This window comes from Equus asinus, chromosome 4 (genome assembly GCF_041296235.1).
Source record: "Equus asinus isolate D_3611 breed Donkey chromosome 4, EquAss-T2T_v2, whole genome shotgun sequence".
Lineage (NCBI taxonomy): Eukaryota > Metazoa > Chordata > Mammalia > Perissodactyla > Equidae > Equus > Equus asinus.
Genome location: NC_091793.1, coordinates 18,177,278 through 18,197,233, shown reverse-complemented (window position 1 = coordinate 18,197,233; position 19,956 = coordinate 18,177,278). Strand labels below are relative to the sequence as shown.

The following is a 19,956-nucleotide window of genomic DNA, read 5'->3' as shown; positions in this document are numbered from 1 at the left end:
TGACCAAATACCTTTTACATGGAAGCCTTAAAAAAAAAAATGACGGTAATAGTGCTACACAGAAAATATGACCCAAGAACGTGTTGATCGTCCCAAATCTGCCAGAATTTGATCAAACTAATTGTGAAAAATGAACAAAACTCTAACTGCTCGTTTGGGACAGTGGGGAAGAGCCAGCAGGGGTCCCACACTCCCGTGACCGACTTCATCCGCTCCGCGGCCGGGTTATTCTAAGTCGTTACACATACTTTACCTGAGCCAGCACATCTTGGAACTGTTCTCTCGTGAGAGGCAGCAGGAAGGTTGTGACGACTCTCCTCAGGTCGCTCTTGGACACCGTCATGCTCTGACTGGTATCGAGCAGCTGAAAGGCTTTTTTCAACTCATCTCCTTTATCGGTAATTTTTTGAAATAAAATCCGTTTAACATCTAAGAAGGACAGTATTGGATTTGCAAGAGCTGTGGCTATAAAAGAGAAACAGCTATTTATTAAATGTGCTTAAAACCAAGCTACCAAACACCATTTCACTGTGTACTAGAATCCAACCAACTTCTAAAACAGTATTTCTTCCACTACACGTGGGGTCGCACGTCCGATCATTAGGTGACTCACGATGGTAAATCAATAGTCATTTTCCCACCTCTGAAATTTGGTCAATATAAAATAATAGTAATGACATCAGAAAGAAAAAGAATGAGGCAAAGATAATCTCTCTATGAAGGACTTATGTCACGACAAGTGAAAAACGTGGATATTGGAATAAAACTTAGTTAAGAATCAATATCATTTCAAACGAATCTTTCAAATATCATATTCACTTTCATCTTCTTGCCAATTTTTGAGAGGAAAACGTAAGTCTTGAATTTAGATCATTTCTTTTTCAAACACAAGGAAGAGGTGAGAATACGCTAGACACCAAAAAGTAGTGAAAGAATGTTCAGAATGCTCTAAATCAGCGTTCAGGGGGCCTGAACTTCCTGGGAGGAAAAGGAGCAGTGTTCTGGTGTCATGCATTATGTCCCGGGGTTCTCCGTGTCACCAAAGGAGAGCCAACACACCAGAGGCCTCCCTCCCCTCTGTCTAAGATGGAAACAGCTGCAGAAACAAGCAAGTACAGCAGCTACAGATCAACTCACGGCACCAACCAGTATCCTAAGCGTAAAGAGCTGATTATTCCATCCGGATATTTTATGACCTACTAGGGAAAGAGGAGGCTAAGAATAATGGTAGTTTGGTAAATCTCCTCTATTTATTTATGAGATTGCGAAGGCTCGGTGACCACAGTTTATTTAGTAGCTCTGTCTTCCATAGTAAATTCTGGATGGGTGCTAAACGTCTTGAACGTTGCCTCATCTTTTACAAACTTATTCACAAGCAGGAGCTGGGGAAGGCTGACGCTGGTTATTTCCCTTCACACGAGAATTTCTTATCAAGCTATTGAACCTTCCCAGCATGAGGACAGTGGTGGCTTTGGTCTTGGGGTGACCTAGGCCAGAGGACAGACTCAAAGGACAGGATCTCAAAGCGCCAACTTGTGCCACTCAGAGGGCACTCAGGCATTTCCTCACATCTGTAAGATGCCCTGAGCTGTCTTCTGCTGGGGGTAGAAAAGCAGAGAATGCGTGGGCGCCCTGGCAGTCACTCTGCTGTGGAGATCTGCTGTGTGCCCTAACCACAGCAGCAGCATGGCAGGCCCTGGGGACCACTCTGCCCCCTCCCAGGGACTGCGCTGGCCATCACCAGTGCTTCATCACCCGGCTGAGGGCCAAGCACACACAACCCATGCTGGATGCTGGGGATGCCTCTCACTCACGATGCCCACGGCCTCCTCAAGGGAGGGCCTTACTTAACTGGGACACACTAGAGATCCAGAACAGAGGGTGGCTGACTTGGGTGACAGAATGAAGGTCTCAGGAAAAGCTCCTTAGAGGAAAGAGGTGACACTTCAACTGCAATGTGGTGTCCCCAAGAGTGAGAGGGGCTGGCAGCGGAAGGTGCTGTGGAGGACAGCCAGCCCAGGCAAAGGGAGGAGGAGGGGGCAGCAGAGGAGGCACCAGCCAGGAGGCGAGACTGCAGACAGCAGCAGGAGCCAAATCCTGGGCGGTCCTACCTCCATCCTTGTGCTCCGGCTACGGGATGCCACAGTGGGATGTTCATCACGAGACCGATACCACCCAACTTTCATTCCTAAACTCCAGCCTGGTATCACATGGAGGAGGGACAGGAAGGGGAGGAGAGTGATGGTGGAGAGGGTATGTTGGGTAACTACGGCCTGCTCAGGCAAGTATTAATGGAGGTCGATGCTAACGTGATGGTCATGAAGTCAGAAGCAGAGGTGAATAAAAGAGAGGTTAAAATAGGCAAGGTGGAATCTACAGAATCTTCTGATTTGATGTGCGGTGTGAGGTAGGGGAAGAGGATAAAGTCTGTGTGGGTGGTATGGGTGGCTAGGCGCGTGGTGACCCCCTCACTGAGAAAGGGAACACTGGAAGATGTGGCAGATGGTATTTTCCACAATGGGCTCAACAAGATCTCCATCGTACATGCTCTCTTTACAACGTCATGTTAACCCTCCAGAAGGTTCCATCAAAAAGTGGGGCATATGCGCCTTCTCCTTGAATCTGGGTGGGCCTGTGACTATAGCAGAAATGACACTATATGATTTCCAAGACAACATCACAGAAGGTGTTACAGCTTCTGCCTGGTCCTCTTAAGACGCTCACACCAGTGGCCACACTGTGAGGAAGTCCAGAAGCCACACAGAGGCCACGTGTAGGTGTTCTGGCCGACAGCCTCAGCTTAGGTTCCATCCAAGAGCCAGCATCGACTGCTGGCCATTCGAGGGAGCCAGCCTTCAGAGGTCAAGTCACCCCCGCCTTTGCAGCTTCCCCGCTGGGACCTGCCCAAACTGCATATCTGTGAGCGAAATACGTGATTGCCGCTATTTCAAGCCTCTATGTTTGGGGGTGTGTACCTAGTAATAGAATCCTGGAACTGAAGAGAAAAAAGTTTGTGGGAAAGCTAATGAGTTCAGTTTGAGATATCTAAGTGGGATGTCTGTCTGAAAACTGAATCCATAAATCTAGAAGTCGGAAGAGGGTGGGGCTGAGACACAGGTGTGAGAACTGGCCTTGTGGAAGCCACAGGGGAAGCAGGCAGGACAGGAAGAGAAGAAAGGAGACTCGCAAAACACTGACCTTTAAGGAAGTGAAATTCATTCACTCAAAAAATATTTCTGAGTACCTAGCATCTTTCAGCCACTGATCTAGGCACTGAGGGCACTACAGTGAAAAGACAGGCAAGGTCTGCTCCTGTAGAGTTTACGACCTGGAGCGGGGAAGACAGACCCCCAACAGATAAATAGATAAATTGTACGGTGACGGTAGGCGGTGGGAAGGGCCGCAAAGATGGTGAGACAGAACAATGAGGTGCCAAGCGGCAGAGGCGGCTCTGGGTGGCGCCATCAGGGAAGCCCTGCCTAAGCAGATTGATGAGCTGAACCAGAAGATCAAATGAGCCAGCCAGTCACGAAGCTGGCGTAGGAATGTCCTCAACAGGGAAAGAGCCTTTCAGCAAGAATGAGCTTGACGTGTTCCGGAAAGCAGAAGGCCAGTGTGGACAGAATGGCGTGGGCCAGTGAGACGGAGGGCAGCGATGCTTAGCTCAGGTCGGGGATGCCTCGGGTGCCTGCACAAGCACTGGGGTTTTCTCCAAGCAGGGGGGTGATCCTCTCGAATATATCTTGTTTTTTAAAAATCACTGGCTGCTACGGGGAGAATAGATTACAGAGAGGCAGGGAATGAGGAAAAGAGGCCAGAGAGGAGGTAATTCCAAGAGTCCCAGAAGAGATGACTGTGGGCTGAACTAGGTGGCAGCTCTGGATGTGGGGGAAAAAGGAGACAGATCAGAGATATAACCTGGAAACAGAGCAGACAAGGTCCTGCGGATAGATTGGCTCGGCGGGGTGGGGGCAGGGCGGGGTGGGGCAGGGTAGGGGGCGGGCAGGGTTGGGTGCTGAGGAAGAAAAGAAATTAAGGACAATTCCTAAGTGTTGGACTTGAGGAACCAGATAAACGATGCTGACATTTACTGAGACAGAGAACACTGGGAGTCAAGAAATCTGTGTGGCCAGTTCATGTTTGAGATGTCCATGAGATGAAGCCCAAGCAGAAAGGTCACACAGGCAGCTGCAGGGTCGATCTGGAGCTTAGCAGGGGAGTCAGAAGGGGGCATTCACTTTGGTTGCAGGTGATACGTAGGCACATGGTACCAGACACTCATCTAGGAGAGGGCGGACAGGGAGAGGAGGACTGGGCACAGAGCCTGAGGGAGAAGAAGGGGCTTAAATCTCCCACGAGGCTTCCCAGACGCTCAGGAGGGGCCGCGCCCTGCTGCCTTCTCATCTCTGACGGTCGCCTGGAATCTCAGAAGCAGGTGATTCACATGGAGAGGCCGCGTGATTCAATGTCGCTAGTGAACACTCTTTCTCCCTCCGTCCACCCAGCCTGGAATCCTCCCCCTGCTCCCAGTGTCACAGAGGGATCCCTCTTGTTAATTTATGTTTCCATCTTGAAATCTTTCTTCAGATTTTTCATGTATATTTTTAGTTGCTTTCCAAGAAGCCCCATCTTTGCAATCGATATTTCTAATTTAAAAGTATCAGAAAATATTGATTTGAAATTACTTGAAGGAAAACTTTTTATTTCATGTGCCTAATGCAACTTCTGAGATTTAAAATGAAAGCAGTTACCAAACTTGCATAACCTGCTAGTGGGAGTACAAATTGATAGAATCTTACTGGAGGGCAATTTGATAGAATTTTCTACATCCGTTTAGGATAAAGAAAGTCACAACAGACTGTCGCTCTCACCCTAACAAGGAGAACAAGTAGGATAAGCTTAAAAAGGTAGAGTTTTTGAAACCCACCGGTGAACCGAGGATGCAAAGAAGCTAAATTCCAGAAAGGACAAGCCATTCCTCAGAGAGAAAAGACCCCTGATGCCTTTCATCCTTGCAGAGCCATGGGAAGAAAAGCAAAATCATTCTAGGGGCTGGCCCGGTGGCTCAGTGGTTAAGTTCACACATTCTGCTTCAGTGGCCCGGGGTTCGCAGGTTCGGATCTCAGGTGCAGACATGGCACTGCTTGGCAAGCCATGCTGTAGTAGGCATCCCACGTATAAAGTAGAGGAAGATGGTCATGGATGTTAGCTCAGGGCCAGTCTTCCTCAGCAAAAAAGAGGAGGATTGGCAGCAGATGTTAGTTCAGGGCTAATCTTCCTCAAAAAAAAAAAAAATCATTCTAGACAGAGGTAAGGAAAAAACAACCAACCATTGAGCAGCCACATGTGGACTGGTGCGATGGATTTGCACACTGGGAGCCTGGTCACATGGGTGCATGAGCAGCACAGCAAAGGTGGGGGAGGCACGGGGCTGCCCGATGCCCGAGGCCCACAGGGTCTTCTGCAAGCGTAAGACAGCCATGCACCAAGGCCGGGGAGTCCAGAGGGAAGAACTGAGGCGAGTCCCTGTGAGGCACATGGGGCCTCCCCTGAGTGCCCCTCAGTGGCCCACTGCAGACTGGAGGCAGGATGTCAGAGTGGAAAGAGACCTCCTGAGGTACAGGAAGCTAGGCTGGAGGACAAAGAGTGCTCCCCAGAGACCCTCCAAAACTGGCAGCCGGCCTGTGAAGCAGAGATCGCCGAGGTCTCACCAGTGGTCAGAGCTCAAGACCTGGTGAGGGAAGCCTCAGAAACCAGCAGCGCCCTCGACCCAGCTGCGACTGCAAAACGGCCCCACACAGCCCAGTTCAGAGATTAAGCTGAGCCAGCCCATGGCACAAAGCCGAGAAAAAAGGGCATTCCTTTCTCTCGTGGTAAATATTATTTACTTCTGCCTCTACTGTGTTTTACACAAATGTCTGGTATTAAATCTTTTTAAAATTGCAAGACAAGTAAAGTAAGAAAAGGTGATGTAATCAAGAGCGAAAGCAATCAGATGACCCACAGAGAGAGCGGATGCAGAAACGATCAGGTGTGTAAATTAAGGACGATAAACAGCTTGAGGGAAAAACTGACAACATGCTGAATGTATGGGGGGTTCAGTAGAGAAATGGAAACTAGTTTTTTAAAGCACGTGAGAAAGCTAGAAATTAAAAATACAATGTCAGAAGTGAAGAACTCATTTGATTTGCTTAACAGTAAACTGTACACAAAGGAAGAAAGGACTAGTGAATATTGAGTCAGGTCAACAGAAATTATTCAAACTGAAATATAAACATAAGCAAAAAACATTTAAAAAGGAAACTTCGGGGGTCTAATATCTGTGACTCACAGATTCACCCCATGAATTGTGCTCATTTAACATGAGTTATACAAGTACATGCCTACATATATATGTGCATGCGTGAAAGAGGCCAGCCAAACACTTACTGGTGGCCACCTCTGCAGAGGAAAATGGTGCTAGGAGACATTATATATATGTATAAAATTAAAAGTAATTTTTTAGGGGCCAGCCTGCTTGCATAGTGATTAGGTTAGCATGCTCTGCAGGGTCAGATCCCAGGCGCGGAGTACACACTGCTCATCAAGCCGTGCTGTGGCAGCACCCCACATAGAAAATAGAGGGAGACTGGCAAAGATGTTAGCTCAGGGCCAATCTTCCTCACCAAAAAATAAAATAAAATAGAAAATAATTTTTTACTTTAAGAGAGAAAAAATAAATCAGTACGTTAAAAAATACCATCAGTAAAGATAAAAGGAAAGTGACAAATGAAAAAGAGACACTGAGGGCACATAGACAGATAAAGGATTAACACATTAAATACAAAGAGAGCTCAGACAAGCCACTAAAATGACCAACCCACAGTGGGTAAATGGGCAAAAGATATGAAAAGGCAGCTTACAAAAGAAAAAGACATACACCTGATAAACTTAAGAACCAAAGTTAACCTTACTGTGAGAGATATGCAAATGAAAATCACATAGAATATTGTTTTTGCACACCAAATGGACTAGATGTAAAAGATACTATTCTGCCTTAGGATACTTAGAAATCAGCCCCTTTATCTGTTATTTGTGGGGACGTCCAGGCAGAGCTTTCTACAGGGCCCTTCGGTAGGATTCATCAGGAGCCTTAGGAGTGTGAAAGCCCTCGAACGCAGCAGCCCCACTGCACTCCAGCCTTGAGCACTATCAGAAAGTCAGCTAATATCCAAGGTATATTGTAGACGTGGAGCTCCTGGACTGGAACAGATTTATTATTGACGATCAATTTTTAACCCCCATCCATTCTCCCCATTTTCCTTAGAAACAGAAACCCTGAGATCTGGGTAGACACGTGGCCGTCTGAAATAAAGGCTGGGCCCCCAGGCTCCCTTGTAGGTGCACGTGGCCACGTGACCGAAGTCTCACCAGCTGTGAGAAGCACAAGGGTCAAGTGTGGCTTCTGACTAGATCGCCTTCTCCCGCTAACAAGGCAAAACCCAACTTGTCCTCCCGTTCTGTCCCCTCTGAGTCCCTCTGGTTCCTTGGGTTGTGTGCTCACAGTGTCTGTACGAGCTCACGTTGTGATGTTTGCCTCACTCCACTGGAATTCTTTATCTCCCTCTCAGACCGTGAGCTCCTCCAGGCCGGGCCCTCTACTGGATCCATCTCTTTATCCTCAGTACCTACGACAGTTCCTGTCACATACGAGGGCTCAGAAAATGTTTGGGAAGAAAGGAAAATATATATACTCTTGGAAAATTATAATGTCAAATAGTACTGCTTTAAAACTGAGTGAGTGATTCAAATGAGTTGAAAACTTACGTCCACACAAAAACCTGCATGCAAACAGTTATAGCAGCTCCATTCTTAATTGCCAGGACACGAGAGGAACCAAGATGTCCTTCAGTAGTGAACAGATACACAAACCATGGCACACCCATACAAGGGAATAACATTCAGAGATAAAAAGAAATGAACTATCATACCATGAAAACACACGAAGGAGCCTTGAATGCCTGCTGCTGTGTGAAAGAGGCAATCTGAAAAGGCTCCATACTGTGTGATTCCAACTATATGACACTCCGGAAAAGGCAAAACTATGGAGACAGTAAAAGGATCAGTGGTTGCCCAGGATTGGAGGGGAGGGTGGAAGAGATGGAGCACAGGGCATTTTTAGGGCAGTGAAGCTGTTCTGTATGACGCCGTAATGGTGGACGCATGCATATATACATTTATCAGTGCACTCTGATGTGAACTGCAGACTTCAGGTAATAATGTGTCAATAATGATTCATCAGTTGTAACGAATGCACCTCACTAAGGCAAGATGTTAACAACAGGGGAAACTGGGGGTGGGGAACATAGGGGTGTAGGGGAACTCTCTGTACTTTAGCTCAACTGTTCTGTAAACCTAAAGCTACCAAAAAAATTAAGTCTATTAGTTAAGAAAAAACTGAGTGAGGCAGGATACTAGATAGCATAGCAGTTAAGTCCATGGATTCTGGAATCACACCGTCTGGGTTCAAACCCTGACCCTGCCACTTAAAAACTACGTAAATTTTGGGTAAGTGGCTTAATCAGGCTGTGCCTCAGTTTCCCCATAAAGAAAAAAGGGACAATAATAGAATCTGCTGTGCAGCTTCACTGTGAGGATTAAATGACACGTGCAGCCTTCGTACAGCCTGGTACTCACTAACCACACCCCAGCCATACCTACCACAGTATTATTCGCTCACGATACTCACTTGAAGAAGAAGGTCTGAACACATTTTGGAAACTATTCCTCAAATCCACTCTACACGGTGAAGAATGGGGTCTTAAAGATGTGAATTTTCGCGTGTGAGGATACGAAATTTGCCAATCTGGTATAATCGCCATTTTGCACATTAAATCCCTGTGATATAGAAGAGAACAAATTACATTATCTCAAGTATGGGGGGCAAATGTGGCCAACCTCCCAGCCACTCCTCCTCTGAAAAGATAGCCAGAGATTACAAAAATGCTGCTAGGGGCCGGCCCAGTGGTGCAGCGGTTAAGTGCACACGTTCCACTTCTCGGTGGCCCAGGGTTCGCAGGTTTGGATCCTGCGTGCGGACACGGCACCACTTGGCAAAAGCCCAGCTGTGGCAGGCATCCCACGTATAAAGCAGAGGAAGATGGGCATGGATGTTAGCTTAGGGCCAGTCTTCCTCAGCAAAAAGAGGAGGATTGGCAGTAGTTAGCTCAGAGCTAATATTCCTCAAAATAAAAAAAGAGAGAGAGAGAAAAATGCTGCTAGCCATGACCTTCTTGCCAGTGTTTCAAAGACTATTCTTAAAGTGAACATAAAATCACAATTTTAGACTCCTTGTTTTTAGTGGAGCCAATAATCTTCAAAAATGGGAAAATAAAGAAACTTTTGAATAGGAAAACCTGCCTGCATCTTGAGTATCACTGACTCATTTCTTTGGCAGGCAGTAAGGGTAGAAAGTGGATTCTCTGAGGTCTCTTGAAGTGCCTCACTGTACATCCAACACACAGCTGGAGGCAGAGCTGAGGACAACAGCACCAAAAATGGTGGAGAAAGCACCTCTGAAGATCCTCTCCTCCATTAAAGCAATGAGAACTCGGGCAGAAATTGTCAGAATCAACTGTTTCAGAACTCTGGACACTAACCAAAGGTTCACAGCCATCCAGGGAGCCCTGACTCAGAAAGAGGGCAGAATCTCAGTCTGAACATCAAGTTTTATGGCTTTTCTTTTCCTGAGGAAGGTTAGTCCTGAGCTAATGACTGTTGCCAGTCTTCCTCTTTTCTTTTTCTTCCCCTGAGGAAGATTAGCCCTGAGCTAACATCTATGCCAGTCTTCCTCCACTTTATATGTGGGTTGCCACCACAGCATGGCTGACCAATGGTGTAGGTCTATGCCTGGGAGCTGAACCCACATACCTGGGCCTCCAAAGCAGAGTGCACCAAACTTAACCACCAGGCCAGCATTTTAAGTTCCCCTATTCCCATCTTTCCACCCTGAAATCTTCAGCAGCCTTGAAACCAACAGTGTGCAATCACATTGAAAACCCAGCAGGCTGACAGCCAGTGGAAGGAGCAGACGAGGGCTGGAGCTCCTTTAAAGCCCTATTACCAGAAGATTTTCATTATGTGACCTACCCGATGGTTCCCTGAAAGAGTCAGTCACAAAGCTGTCTTTATTTGAACTGATTCAGAACTTTCCCAGTAAGAACAGGATATCATCAAAAGGTATTTGTTGAAAAAAAATCAGAGGCAATTGTTATTTAAAATCTTAGCTGCCTGAGGGGTTGGTAACAGATGGAGCAAATAACAGACTAAAGAAAAAGATTAAAGGGAAAAGCTGGGGAATGAGATGTCCATAGGGGCTTTGACAAGCTCCCACACATTGCTAAGAATCTAGAAGGCCACTTGCAAGCGTAGGACTGTGAGCATGTCCAGGGCTGTGTGCTTGACCAGGGAAGACCTGAGAAGGCCCCAAACTCTCACCTCTGGCTGACCTTGAGGCTCTGCACAGGCAGGAAGTGAAGGCTAAGGTAGAATTGTGAACTGCCTGGCTGAGTGTTGAAGGAACTCTCCATTACACACAAAGAGCCTCTCAGCAAAGATCAGAAGACTTGTGTTTCCAGGCATTTAAGGAAATCTCTGTCCAGTCATGAGCTGACTGCTAAGCTACCCAATTAGAGACTTCAGTGTCTACACATGACAAAGAATACAGACTTTACAAAGTTAGTTGAGAAAAGTCATTACACAAACAAAAAAACATGGAAAGAGAACATGATTTTAAGAATTGCCACATTATTAAAATGTCTAGTTTTCAACAAAAAATTTATGAGACATGCAAAACAAAAAAAAGGAAGTATAGCCCATACATACTTATCTTCAGAAACCATACAAGGAAGAAAAGAGTGGAAATAAATATTTAAAGTGTTGAAAGGAAAAAAAAACAACACCAACCAAGAATTCTGTATCCAAAAATATTATCCTTCAAAAGTTAAGGACAAATAAAGCCTTTATCAGACAAAAATTGAGAGAATTTGTCACCAGCAGACCTGCTTGTAAGAAATGTTAAAATAAACTCTTCAGAAAGAAGAAAAAGTCATATGGGTCAGAAACTCAAATCTACATAAAGAAAGGAGGAGCACTAGAGAAAGAATAAACGAAGGTAAAATAAAGATATATTCACCTAATATGAGTTCCAATATACATGAGGCAAAACCTGACAAAATTAAAAGGAGAATTAGACTCTTCGACAATAATAGCTGGAGACATCAACATTCCACTTTTAATAATAGGACAACTAGACAGAAGATCAACAAGGAGACAGAAGACTTGAACAACACTTAACCCAACTAGACCTACTAGAGCTCTAAAGCACACTTGCCTAACAGAAGAAGAATGCGCTCTCTTTTCAAGTGTGCATGGAGCATTCGCCAGAACAGACCGTATGCCAGGACATAAAACAAGTATCAGTAAATTTTAAAGGACTGAAAACATAAAAATATATTCTCCAACCACACTGGAATGAAATCAGAAATCAATAACAGAGAGAAGTCTGGTAATTCACAAATATGTAGAAATTAACACACTCCTAAATAACCAATAGGTCATGGGAAAAAATCACAAGATAAATTAGCAAATACTTTTAGACGAATGCAAATGAAGGCACAACATACCAAAACTTATGAGATGCAGCTAAAGCAGTGCTTCGAGGGAAATTTATACCTGTAAATGCCCATATTAAAAAAGAAGAAAATCTCAAGTTAATAATCTGACAATCTTCCTTAAGAAATTATAAAAATAAGAGTAAACTAAAACCAATTTTGTAGAATGAAGGAACTAATAAAGGTTAGAGCAGAAATAAATGAAGTCAAGAAAAGAAAAATAGGCAAAACCAACAAAATGAAAAGTTGGTTCTTTGAAAAGATCAGAAAAACTGAGAAATTTTTAGTTGGACTGACCCCCCAAAAATGATAAATACTCAAATTAATAAAATCAGGAATGAAAGAGACGACATTACTACTGACCTTACAAAAACAAAAAGGATTATAAGGGAATACTATGAACAACTGTATCCCAACAAATTGGATAACTTACATGAAATGGAAAAATTCTTAGAAAGACACAAACTACTGAAACTGACTAAAGAAGAAACAGAAAATCTGAAAAGACCTATAATAAGCAAAGAGAATGCATTAGTAATCAAAAAAATTCCTGCAAAAAGATCTCAGGACCAGAGGGGTTCACTGGTGAATTCTACCAAATATCTTAAAAAGAATAGTCAAAGCTAACCCTTTATAAACTCTTCCAAAAAATAGAAGAGGAGAGAACACTTCCCAACACATTCTATGAGGTCAGTATTACTCTGATACCAAATCCTGAGAAAGACATTAGAAGAAAAGAAAGCTAAAAACCAATATTCCTTGTGAATATAGGAAAAATTCTCAACAAAATACCAGCAAACTGAATCCAGCAACATCTAGAAAGAATTAGACAGTAGGACCAAGTGGGAAAACCCTAAAGTATTACACACACACACACACACACACACACACACACACATACAACGATTAGAAATAACAAACAAATTCAGTAAGGTTGCAAGTACGAGATCAATATACAAAAATCCATTGTATTTCTATATACCTGCAATGAACAATCTGAAAATAAAGTTAATAAAACAATTCCATTTGCAATAATATCAAAAAGAATAGAATACTTAAGAATAAACTTAACAAAAAGTGTACAATTCACACACACAAACTATAAAACATCGTAGAAATAAATTAAAGAAGAACTGAATAAATGGAGAGGCACTCCATGCCATGGGCAAGACTGCAATGCTCCCCAAATTGATCTACAGATTCAACTCGATGCTCATGAAAATCCCAGCTGCCTTTTTTGCAGAAATTGGCAAGTTGATCTTAAAATTCATATAGAAACGCAAGGGACTCAGAACAGCTAAAACAATCTTGAAAAAGAACAAAGTTGAAAGACTCACACCTCTTCTTTTCAAAACTTACTACAAAGCTACAGTAATCAAGACAGTGTGGTGCTGGCATAAGGACAGACATCTAGATCAATGAAATAGAACTGCGAGTCCAGAAATACACGCTTACATGGATCATTAAGTGATTTTGACAAGGGTGCCGAGACCACTCAATGGAGAAAGAATAGTCTTTTCAACAAATGGTGGTGGGACAACTGGATATCCACATGTAAAAGAATGAAGTCAGTCTCCTGTCTCACACCATAGACAAAAATTAACTCCAAATGGATCAAAGACCTAAATTTAAGAGCTAAAACTATAAAATTCTTAGGAGAAAGCATAGGTGCAAATCTTTGTGACCTTAGATTAGGCAATGTTATCTTAGATATGATATAAAAAACACAAGCAACCAAAGAAGGAATAGATTAATTGAACTTCATCAAAATTAAAACATTTTGTGCTTCAAAAGACACTATCAAGAAAGTGAAGACAACCCACAGAATGGAATCAATTATTTGCCAATGATATATCTGACATGGATCTAGTATGTGGAATGTATCAAGAACTCTTAGAACTCAATAATAAAAAGACAACCCAATTTAAAAATGGGCAAAGAATTTGAATAGAAACTTCTCCCAGGAAGATACACGAATGGGCAGTAAGCACATGAAAAAATGCACATCACTCGTCATTAGGGAAATACTACAATGAGGTCTCATTTTACGCTCACTAGGTTGGCTATAATCAGAGGAACAGACAATAACAAGCACTGGCGAGGATGTAGAGATATTGGAACCTTCGTACATTGCTGGTGAGAATGCAAAATGGTACAGCTGCTGTGGAAAATAGGTTGGCAGTTTCTCAAAAAGTGAAACATAGAGTTACCGTGTGACCCAGCAATTCCATTCTCAGGTACATAGTCAAGGGAACTGAAAACACATGTCCACACAAAAACGTGTACACAAATGTTCCTAGCAGCTTACTCACAACAGCCGAAAAGTGGAAACAACCCAAAGGTCCACCAACCGGTAAATGAATAAATGAAGAGTGGGCCATCCACTCAGTAGACCACCATTCAGCCAGAAAGAGGAATGAAGCACTGATTCATGCTACAACACGGATGAGCCTTGAAAACATTACGCTAAGGCAAAACCAAAATACCATACACTGCTTGATTCCATTTATATCAAATGCCCAGAACAAGCAAATCTATAGAGATGGAAAGTAGATTAGTGGTTGCCAAGGGCTGGGGGAAGGGAAAAATGAGACTGCTCATTGTATGGAGTTTCTTTTGAGGGGTGACAAAAATTAGAAGTGGTGATGGTCACACACCCTTGTGATATACTAAAGTCACTGAACTGTACACTTTAAAAGGATTAATTCTATTTTTTAAATTTTTTTGTGATGAAGATTGCCCTGAGCTAACTATTGCCAATCCTCCTCTTTTGCTGAGGAAGACTGGCCCTGAGCTAACATCCATGCCCATCTTCCTCAACTTTATATGTGGGACGCCTACCACAGCATGGCATGTCAAGCGGTGCCATGCCCGCACCTGGGATCCGAACTGGCGAACCCCGGGCCACCGAGAAGCGGAAGGTGCGCACTTAACCGCTGTGCCACCGGGCCAGCCCCAGGATTAATTTTATAGTATGGGGATTATAGCACAATTAGAAAGGAGGAAGGGGAAGGAGGAGAAGGAATGGGGGGAAGAGGAGGGTGGGTGGGGGGAGGAGCACTTGGTGGGCCAAGAGAGAAGTTGCTCCCCAGGGCGCCTTTGGCAAAGGTGCCGCCTTCTCAGTAATTTTTAAGGTAATATGTTTAGTTGATGGTTATTAGACTATGATTAAAAGACCTCAGAGGAAGCAGGGAAAAGCCAGACACGCAGATGTATCCCAGAGACAGTCCCAGGAGTGTCCTGTTTATCATCACAGGTCCCCCCAGGCTCACAGGCCCCGTTAGAGCTGAGCTGGCTGTGCACCCCCCACCAACAGAAGGCCCTGGTGCTCAGCGGTCACCACGCTGTTACATGCACCTATGAATTTATAACTCACAGATTCTGCCAGACTGTGGCTTGAGCATGTTTCAAAAATCAGGGGAAATTTTGTCTGACTCATTCCTTTCTGGCCACTCTCAGCATAAGAGCAAGAAACGAACTCTCCCTGAGCTCAGTGCATGGGAAGCCCGGCTCCAGCCGCACGAGGAAGTGCGGAGACATCAACCACCTGAGGCCCCGCTGCCGACCTTCTCGGCAAACAGACACAAAGTTCTCCCTGCCAGGCTTCACACTTAAATGAAAGTGCAACATTAGTCGATATTCAAAGGTCAACAGATGGGCAGGGCACTATATGAGCACACAGAATCAGACTAGGCACCACCTCGAAAGCTCTTGATTTGAAGCAGCTCATGTTTACAGGGTTAAAGACGTGAGAGAGAACTTTCTTTAATGTGTAGGAAGGCCACATTGGCCCGTGCTCTGCTTCACCTCTCTTCCGTAGGCACTGACGGCCTGGCTCAGTATCCATCTGGACCCGTCTTATTTGCGCAGGTCCCTGTGGGCAGGGACCATACCATGCTGATGCCACACGATGTTGAGAATCTCAGCGGAGTCCCACATGCAGCCTTATTCAACGAGATAAATTTAATGGAACTGAACCTAGAATCACAGCATAGGTAAATTTCCAGAAGAAGAACATGACTTGATATGTGTTCATGTAGTGAAAACATGTTTATTAAGCTGCCTTCTAGAAGTTTGAGGATCAATGAACTAAATTGGCCAAATCATGGACCTTATATTCTAGTAAAGGAAGACAGACAATATATAAAATAAGTAAATTATACAAGTGAATAAGTACTGTGGAGATAAATGGTGGAGGGGATAAACAGGTGACATTGAACAAAGATCTGAAGGAGACCAGGAAGGGAACAATGCCGTCAGATGGACAAAAGGCAACAGGATGCTGGGCGGAGGAAACCGTGCAGGGCCCCCTCACTGTGAGTGATACGTGAAGCCACTGGAAGGTTATAGACAGAGAATAGGGTTATCTGCAGGGCATGACCTGGCCTTTGCATTTGAAGAATCCCTCTGGCTGTATATCAAGAACAGACTTAGAGGGACAACAGAGGCAACAGGGAGACCAATTACCAGTCTACCGCAATCCAGGCAAAAGAAGATAGTGGCTTGAACCAGGGTGGTTTTGGAGAAAGTGTTGAGAAATGCTCAGATTCCAGATAGATTCCAAAGAAGAGTCAATTGTCTTTTCTTACAGATTTGACTTGGCATGCAAGAGAAAGGTTGAATGGAGTGGCCATTAACTGAGGAAAAGTTAATGGGAAAGGCTGCAGGTGGAACAGGTTTGGAGGGGAAGGTCAAGAACTCCATCTTGGACATGTTGAGTTTGAGGTGCCTATTAGACAGCCAAGTGGAGATACTGAGGAGGCAGTCAGATACACGAGCCTGAGTTCAGGGGAGAGACTGGGGCTGAAGATGTAAGTCTGAGGATTGTCAGCACATAATGCATACAAGGCACGGTATCAGTTCAGCCCAACAAGAAAGTAGGTGTAAAAAAGAAAAGATGCCAGGTCTGCGTCTTGGGGCACTCCATCATTCAGAGTTCAGGGAGATGAGGACGAACCAGCAAAGGAAGCTGAGGAAGAAGAGCCAGCGAGAGAAGAGAAAAACCGGGACGCTGGAGTATTCAGGAAACCAAATGAAGAAAGTGTCTCCAGGAGGAGCAGGTGATGTGTGTGTCAAATGCTACAGTGACAATCAGGTAAGATGGGGACCAAGAACTGCCCTTTGGATTAAGCCATGTGGGAACCACTAACGACCCTAACAGTAGCCATACTGGTGGAACTGGGTGGTTGAGGGGGTAGGAGCCTGTCTAAGTGAGTTCCAGATACATTAAGAGGAGAAGATGTAGTGACAGTAAATAGAGACAACTGTTGAAGGAACTCTGCTGCAAGGCAGAGAAACTATGTGATAACAGGGGGAGGGGCCGGGGTCAAGGGGGAAATTTCTTTACGACAGGAGAATCAGTAGCATGTTCGAATACTTGTGATGGGGATCCAGCAGCGAGGCAAAGAGAATGAAGCAAGAGAGAGGGAGAGAATTGCTGGTTCCCATGGGTTTGCCAGTGGACACTGGATCTCAGCCCGTGGACAAGCCTTTTGTAGGCTCACGGACCGTCCACGCCTAGTGACAAAGGAGAAGGCAGAGATGCGGTCACAGACATGGGGAGGAGAGCCTGTGGCAGTTCCCTTCTGCTGAGCCTCTTTTCTCAGTGACACAGAAGTCGGGTCATCAGTAGCAGTGAGGACGGGGACAGGTGTCTCCGGATTGAGCAGAGAGGATAAGGATGAAACGGTCGTCTAGAAGAGCAGGCAAGCAGGAGGTGGGGAGAAGCCGAGTGACTGCCAGGGAGTTTTAGGAGCCCGTCTGAGGTCCGTGGACATGAACTTGAGAGCCAGTCCTGGAGAGGCAGAGAGTGGGGTTTAATTTGGGTCAGGGTTTTGAAAAGTGAGTGTGATACAGCAAGGTGAGGGTGTGCACGAGGGAAGTGATGACACGTGGGACACCCAGAATGATGGGGATTAGTGGTGTAACTGAGATAATCGGACAAGATTGAAGAAGTCAAGAGACAAGAAACTCTAGCTTATGAAGAATTTTAAGAAGGGCAAAAAGTTATCCTAATTCAATCAGCATTTACCGGGGACTCACTTCGAGCCAAGTAATGTGCTTAAGATTTATGAAAACCTGTCATTTAATTCTCTGCATGCCCATCACTTCGTGCTCTTCCCATTTCACAGGTGAAGAAATGGATGCTCAGAGCAGGCAAGCAATGTGCCCGGGATCACACGACCGCTAAGCCCAGAGCTGGGTCCAGCGCTGGGAGGAGAGCTTCTCCCAGGTATCAGGTTCACGTGGTTGTCAAGGGCCAAGGCTTTCCTGTTGCTTTTTGCAAAATTAATCACAAGCTCCTTGAAGACAGTGGCAAGTCTCTGGCTACCCACGGCTGCCTGGCTGGTTGCGAACACTCTTTCCCGTCTCACCCTGCCCCTCGAGCATGTGCGGAGGATCTGCTGTAACTGCATTCCTTGTGGTGGTTATCGCTGATGCAAATAACCGCTTTCTTTATTTTACCCATAAATTCACTTCCTAATAACAGTAAGGCATGCCAGGGCTTTGGCCCCATGCCTTATTACACCACCTGAGGAGTAAGATAATCACCCAGAAATGTACTGCCTGTTGTGCATTTTATTACTTGAATACAAAGTGATTCAATTCAAGACACACTTAGTTGAAGACAGCATAAAAAAAATAATAATCATATGAAAAGTAATTCCTTCTCATGCTACCGAGTACACTGCAGGGAATAATCCTCCTCCAGCGGGAGGGTGGTCTGGGGGACCTGCCGGGTCTTCTCCAGTTCTAATTTCTACCAATAGCAGGATCACAAAAGCCAGCGAGACCTCAATCACGATATGAATATTCCAAACAGCCAAATCCGGGTAGTTCTGAAAATGGCGCCTATTTGGGTGTTCGACCTAGCATTCTTGGTGCGAGCGTTTTCCAAGCAACTATGCTCACAATGATTCGTTCTTCAGCAAGCACTGCAGGCCACACACTGGCCAGGGTGGAGGAACAGAGAGAGGAGTAGGACCCACCCAACCCTCCAGTAGCTTGCTACCTGACTCAGGATTTAAAGAAAATGGTAGCATGTGTCAAATGGACAGGAACAAGGTGTCTGCGCAGCATGTCCAACTCTGATGCTGGAGCGTGGAGAAATTCAGGGGCACCTGTTCCCCTGGAGGCGGTGGAGTGTGAACTACATCACCCTGTCTCAGGGGTTAGACTAAAGACTTCCCCAGAGATGCCATCACTGGTTCATCTCGAAGGGGGAAAGAGCTATTCCATCTGTAGATTCCTCAAACAGAAATAACATGGGTTTTTATTGTTATTGACACCATTGTTGTTTAAATGCATTTATTTTCCATTTTTAAAAGGCTGTTGAAGCAGACATGTAGCTTTAAAACAGTGTTTCTCAAAATGTGGTCCTGAGCCAGCAACATCAGCATTACCTGGGACCTTTTTAGAAATGCACATTCTCAGGCCCCACCCAGACCCACCGAATCGGAAACTCCAGAGGTGGGGGCCCAGCATGTTTGAACACACTGGAGGCCACTCTTTAGGAGAACCTGAAGTTGACTTATGAGTCTGAGTCTATGGTTTTTAGGGAGGCTCGTGCATAAAGCTCCTTGCCTGACATCAAAGTGAAGCTGACAGACCGGCAAACGGCCATTGCAGTGATTATGCTAGATCCACGTCGCACGCACTGAGCGCCCATGTTGCTGGTTCATCGTCAACCTTGTGAGTGACATACCATTATCCATATCTTTAGAGGTGGAGAAATTAACCACCAGAGAGAAAAGCCAAATTTACTCATGATCCAAATTTAAAAGAACGGGACCCAAATTTGGCCAAGACCCAGTTTAATCCTAGGCTTTTTGCCCAGTTGTGCCAGGTGCGTATGTGTGTGTGTGTGCGTCTGTGCACTCGCACAAGTGCATGTGAGTGATCTGTGTGCATTCTCATATGAACACACAGATAATGAAGTTCGTATATACTGACAGAGTAGGAAGAAAATCTGTCAATCCTCAAGAATGGATAACTTGCGTTTGCAAAACAGTCTAACAATTCTGCAACCTACTCAACAGAACATGCAGAAAATTAAAAGCAAGTCCTCTACACAAATATCTAGTCAAATATTAGGATCCTGGAGTTCGTGCCACCCCCAATGGAAGCCCAGTCCCGCCTCCCCCAGCCCAGCTTCATACTCCATAATATCTTAGACTTGGCTGGCAACCCCTAGTCTACTGTTCTAAACATAGGAATCAGAAGAATGTAAGTTGATTTACAAATATATTCCAAATGACAGGGTTTCATAAAAAACAATTTAGCCAGTCATCTGAATTCAATTTAG

At 44.8% G+C, this 19,956-nt stretch overlaps 1 protein-coding gene across 2 annotated transcripts in view; it reads right to left on the bottom strand.

Annotated features, from left to right (window-relative positions):
* EFCAB6 (EF-hand calcium binding domain 6) overlaps nucleotides 1–19,956 on the bottom strand; it is a 237,374-nt gene that overhangs the window by 207,953 nt on the left and 9,465 nt on the right. The window contains exons 4-5 of one of the 2 annotated variants that reach the window (XM_014864412.3): nucleotides 8,729–8,877; nucleotides 254–465 (exon numbers count right to left, since the gene is read on the bottom strand). In XM_014864412.3, the coding sequence (XP_014719898.3) occupies nucleotides 254–465; nucleotides 8,729–8,877 (361 nt within the window). The remainder of the gene's footprint in view (nucleotides 1–253; nucleotides 466–8,728; nucleotides 8,878–19,956) is intronic. The other variant, XM_070506757.1, reaches the window with a different exon arrangement.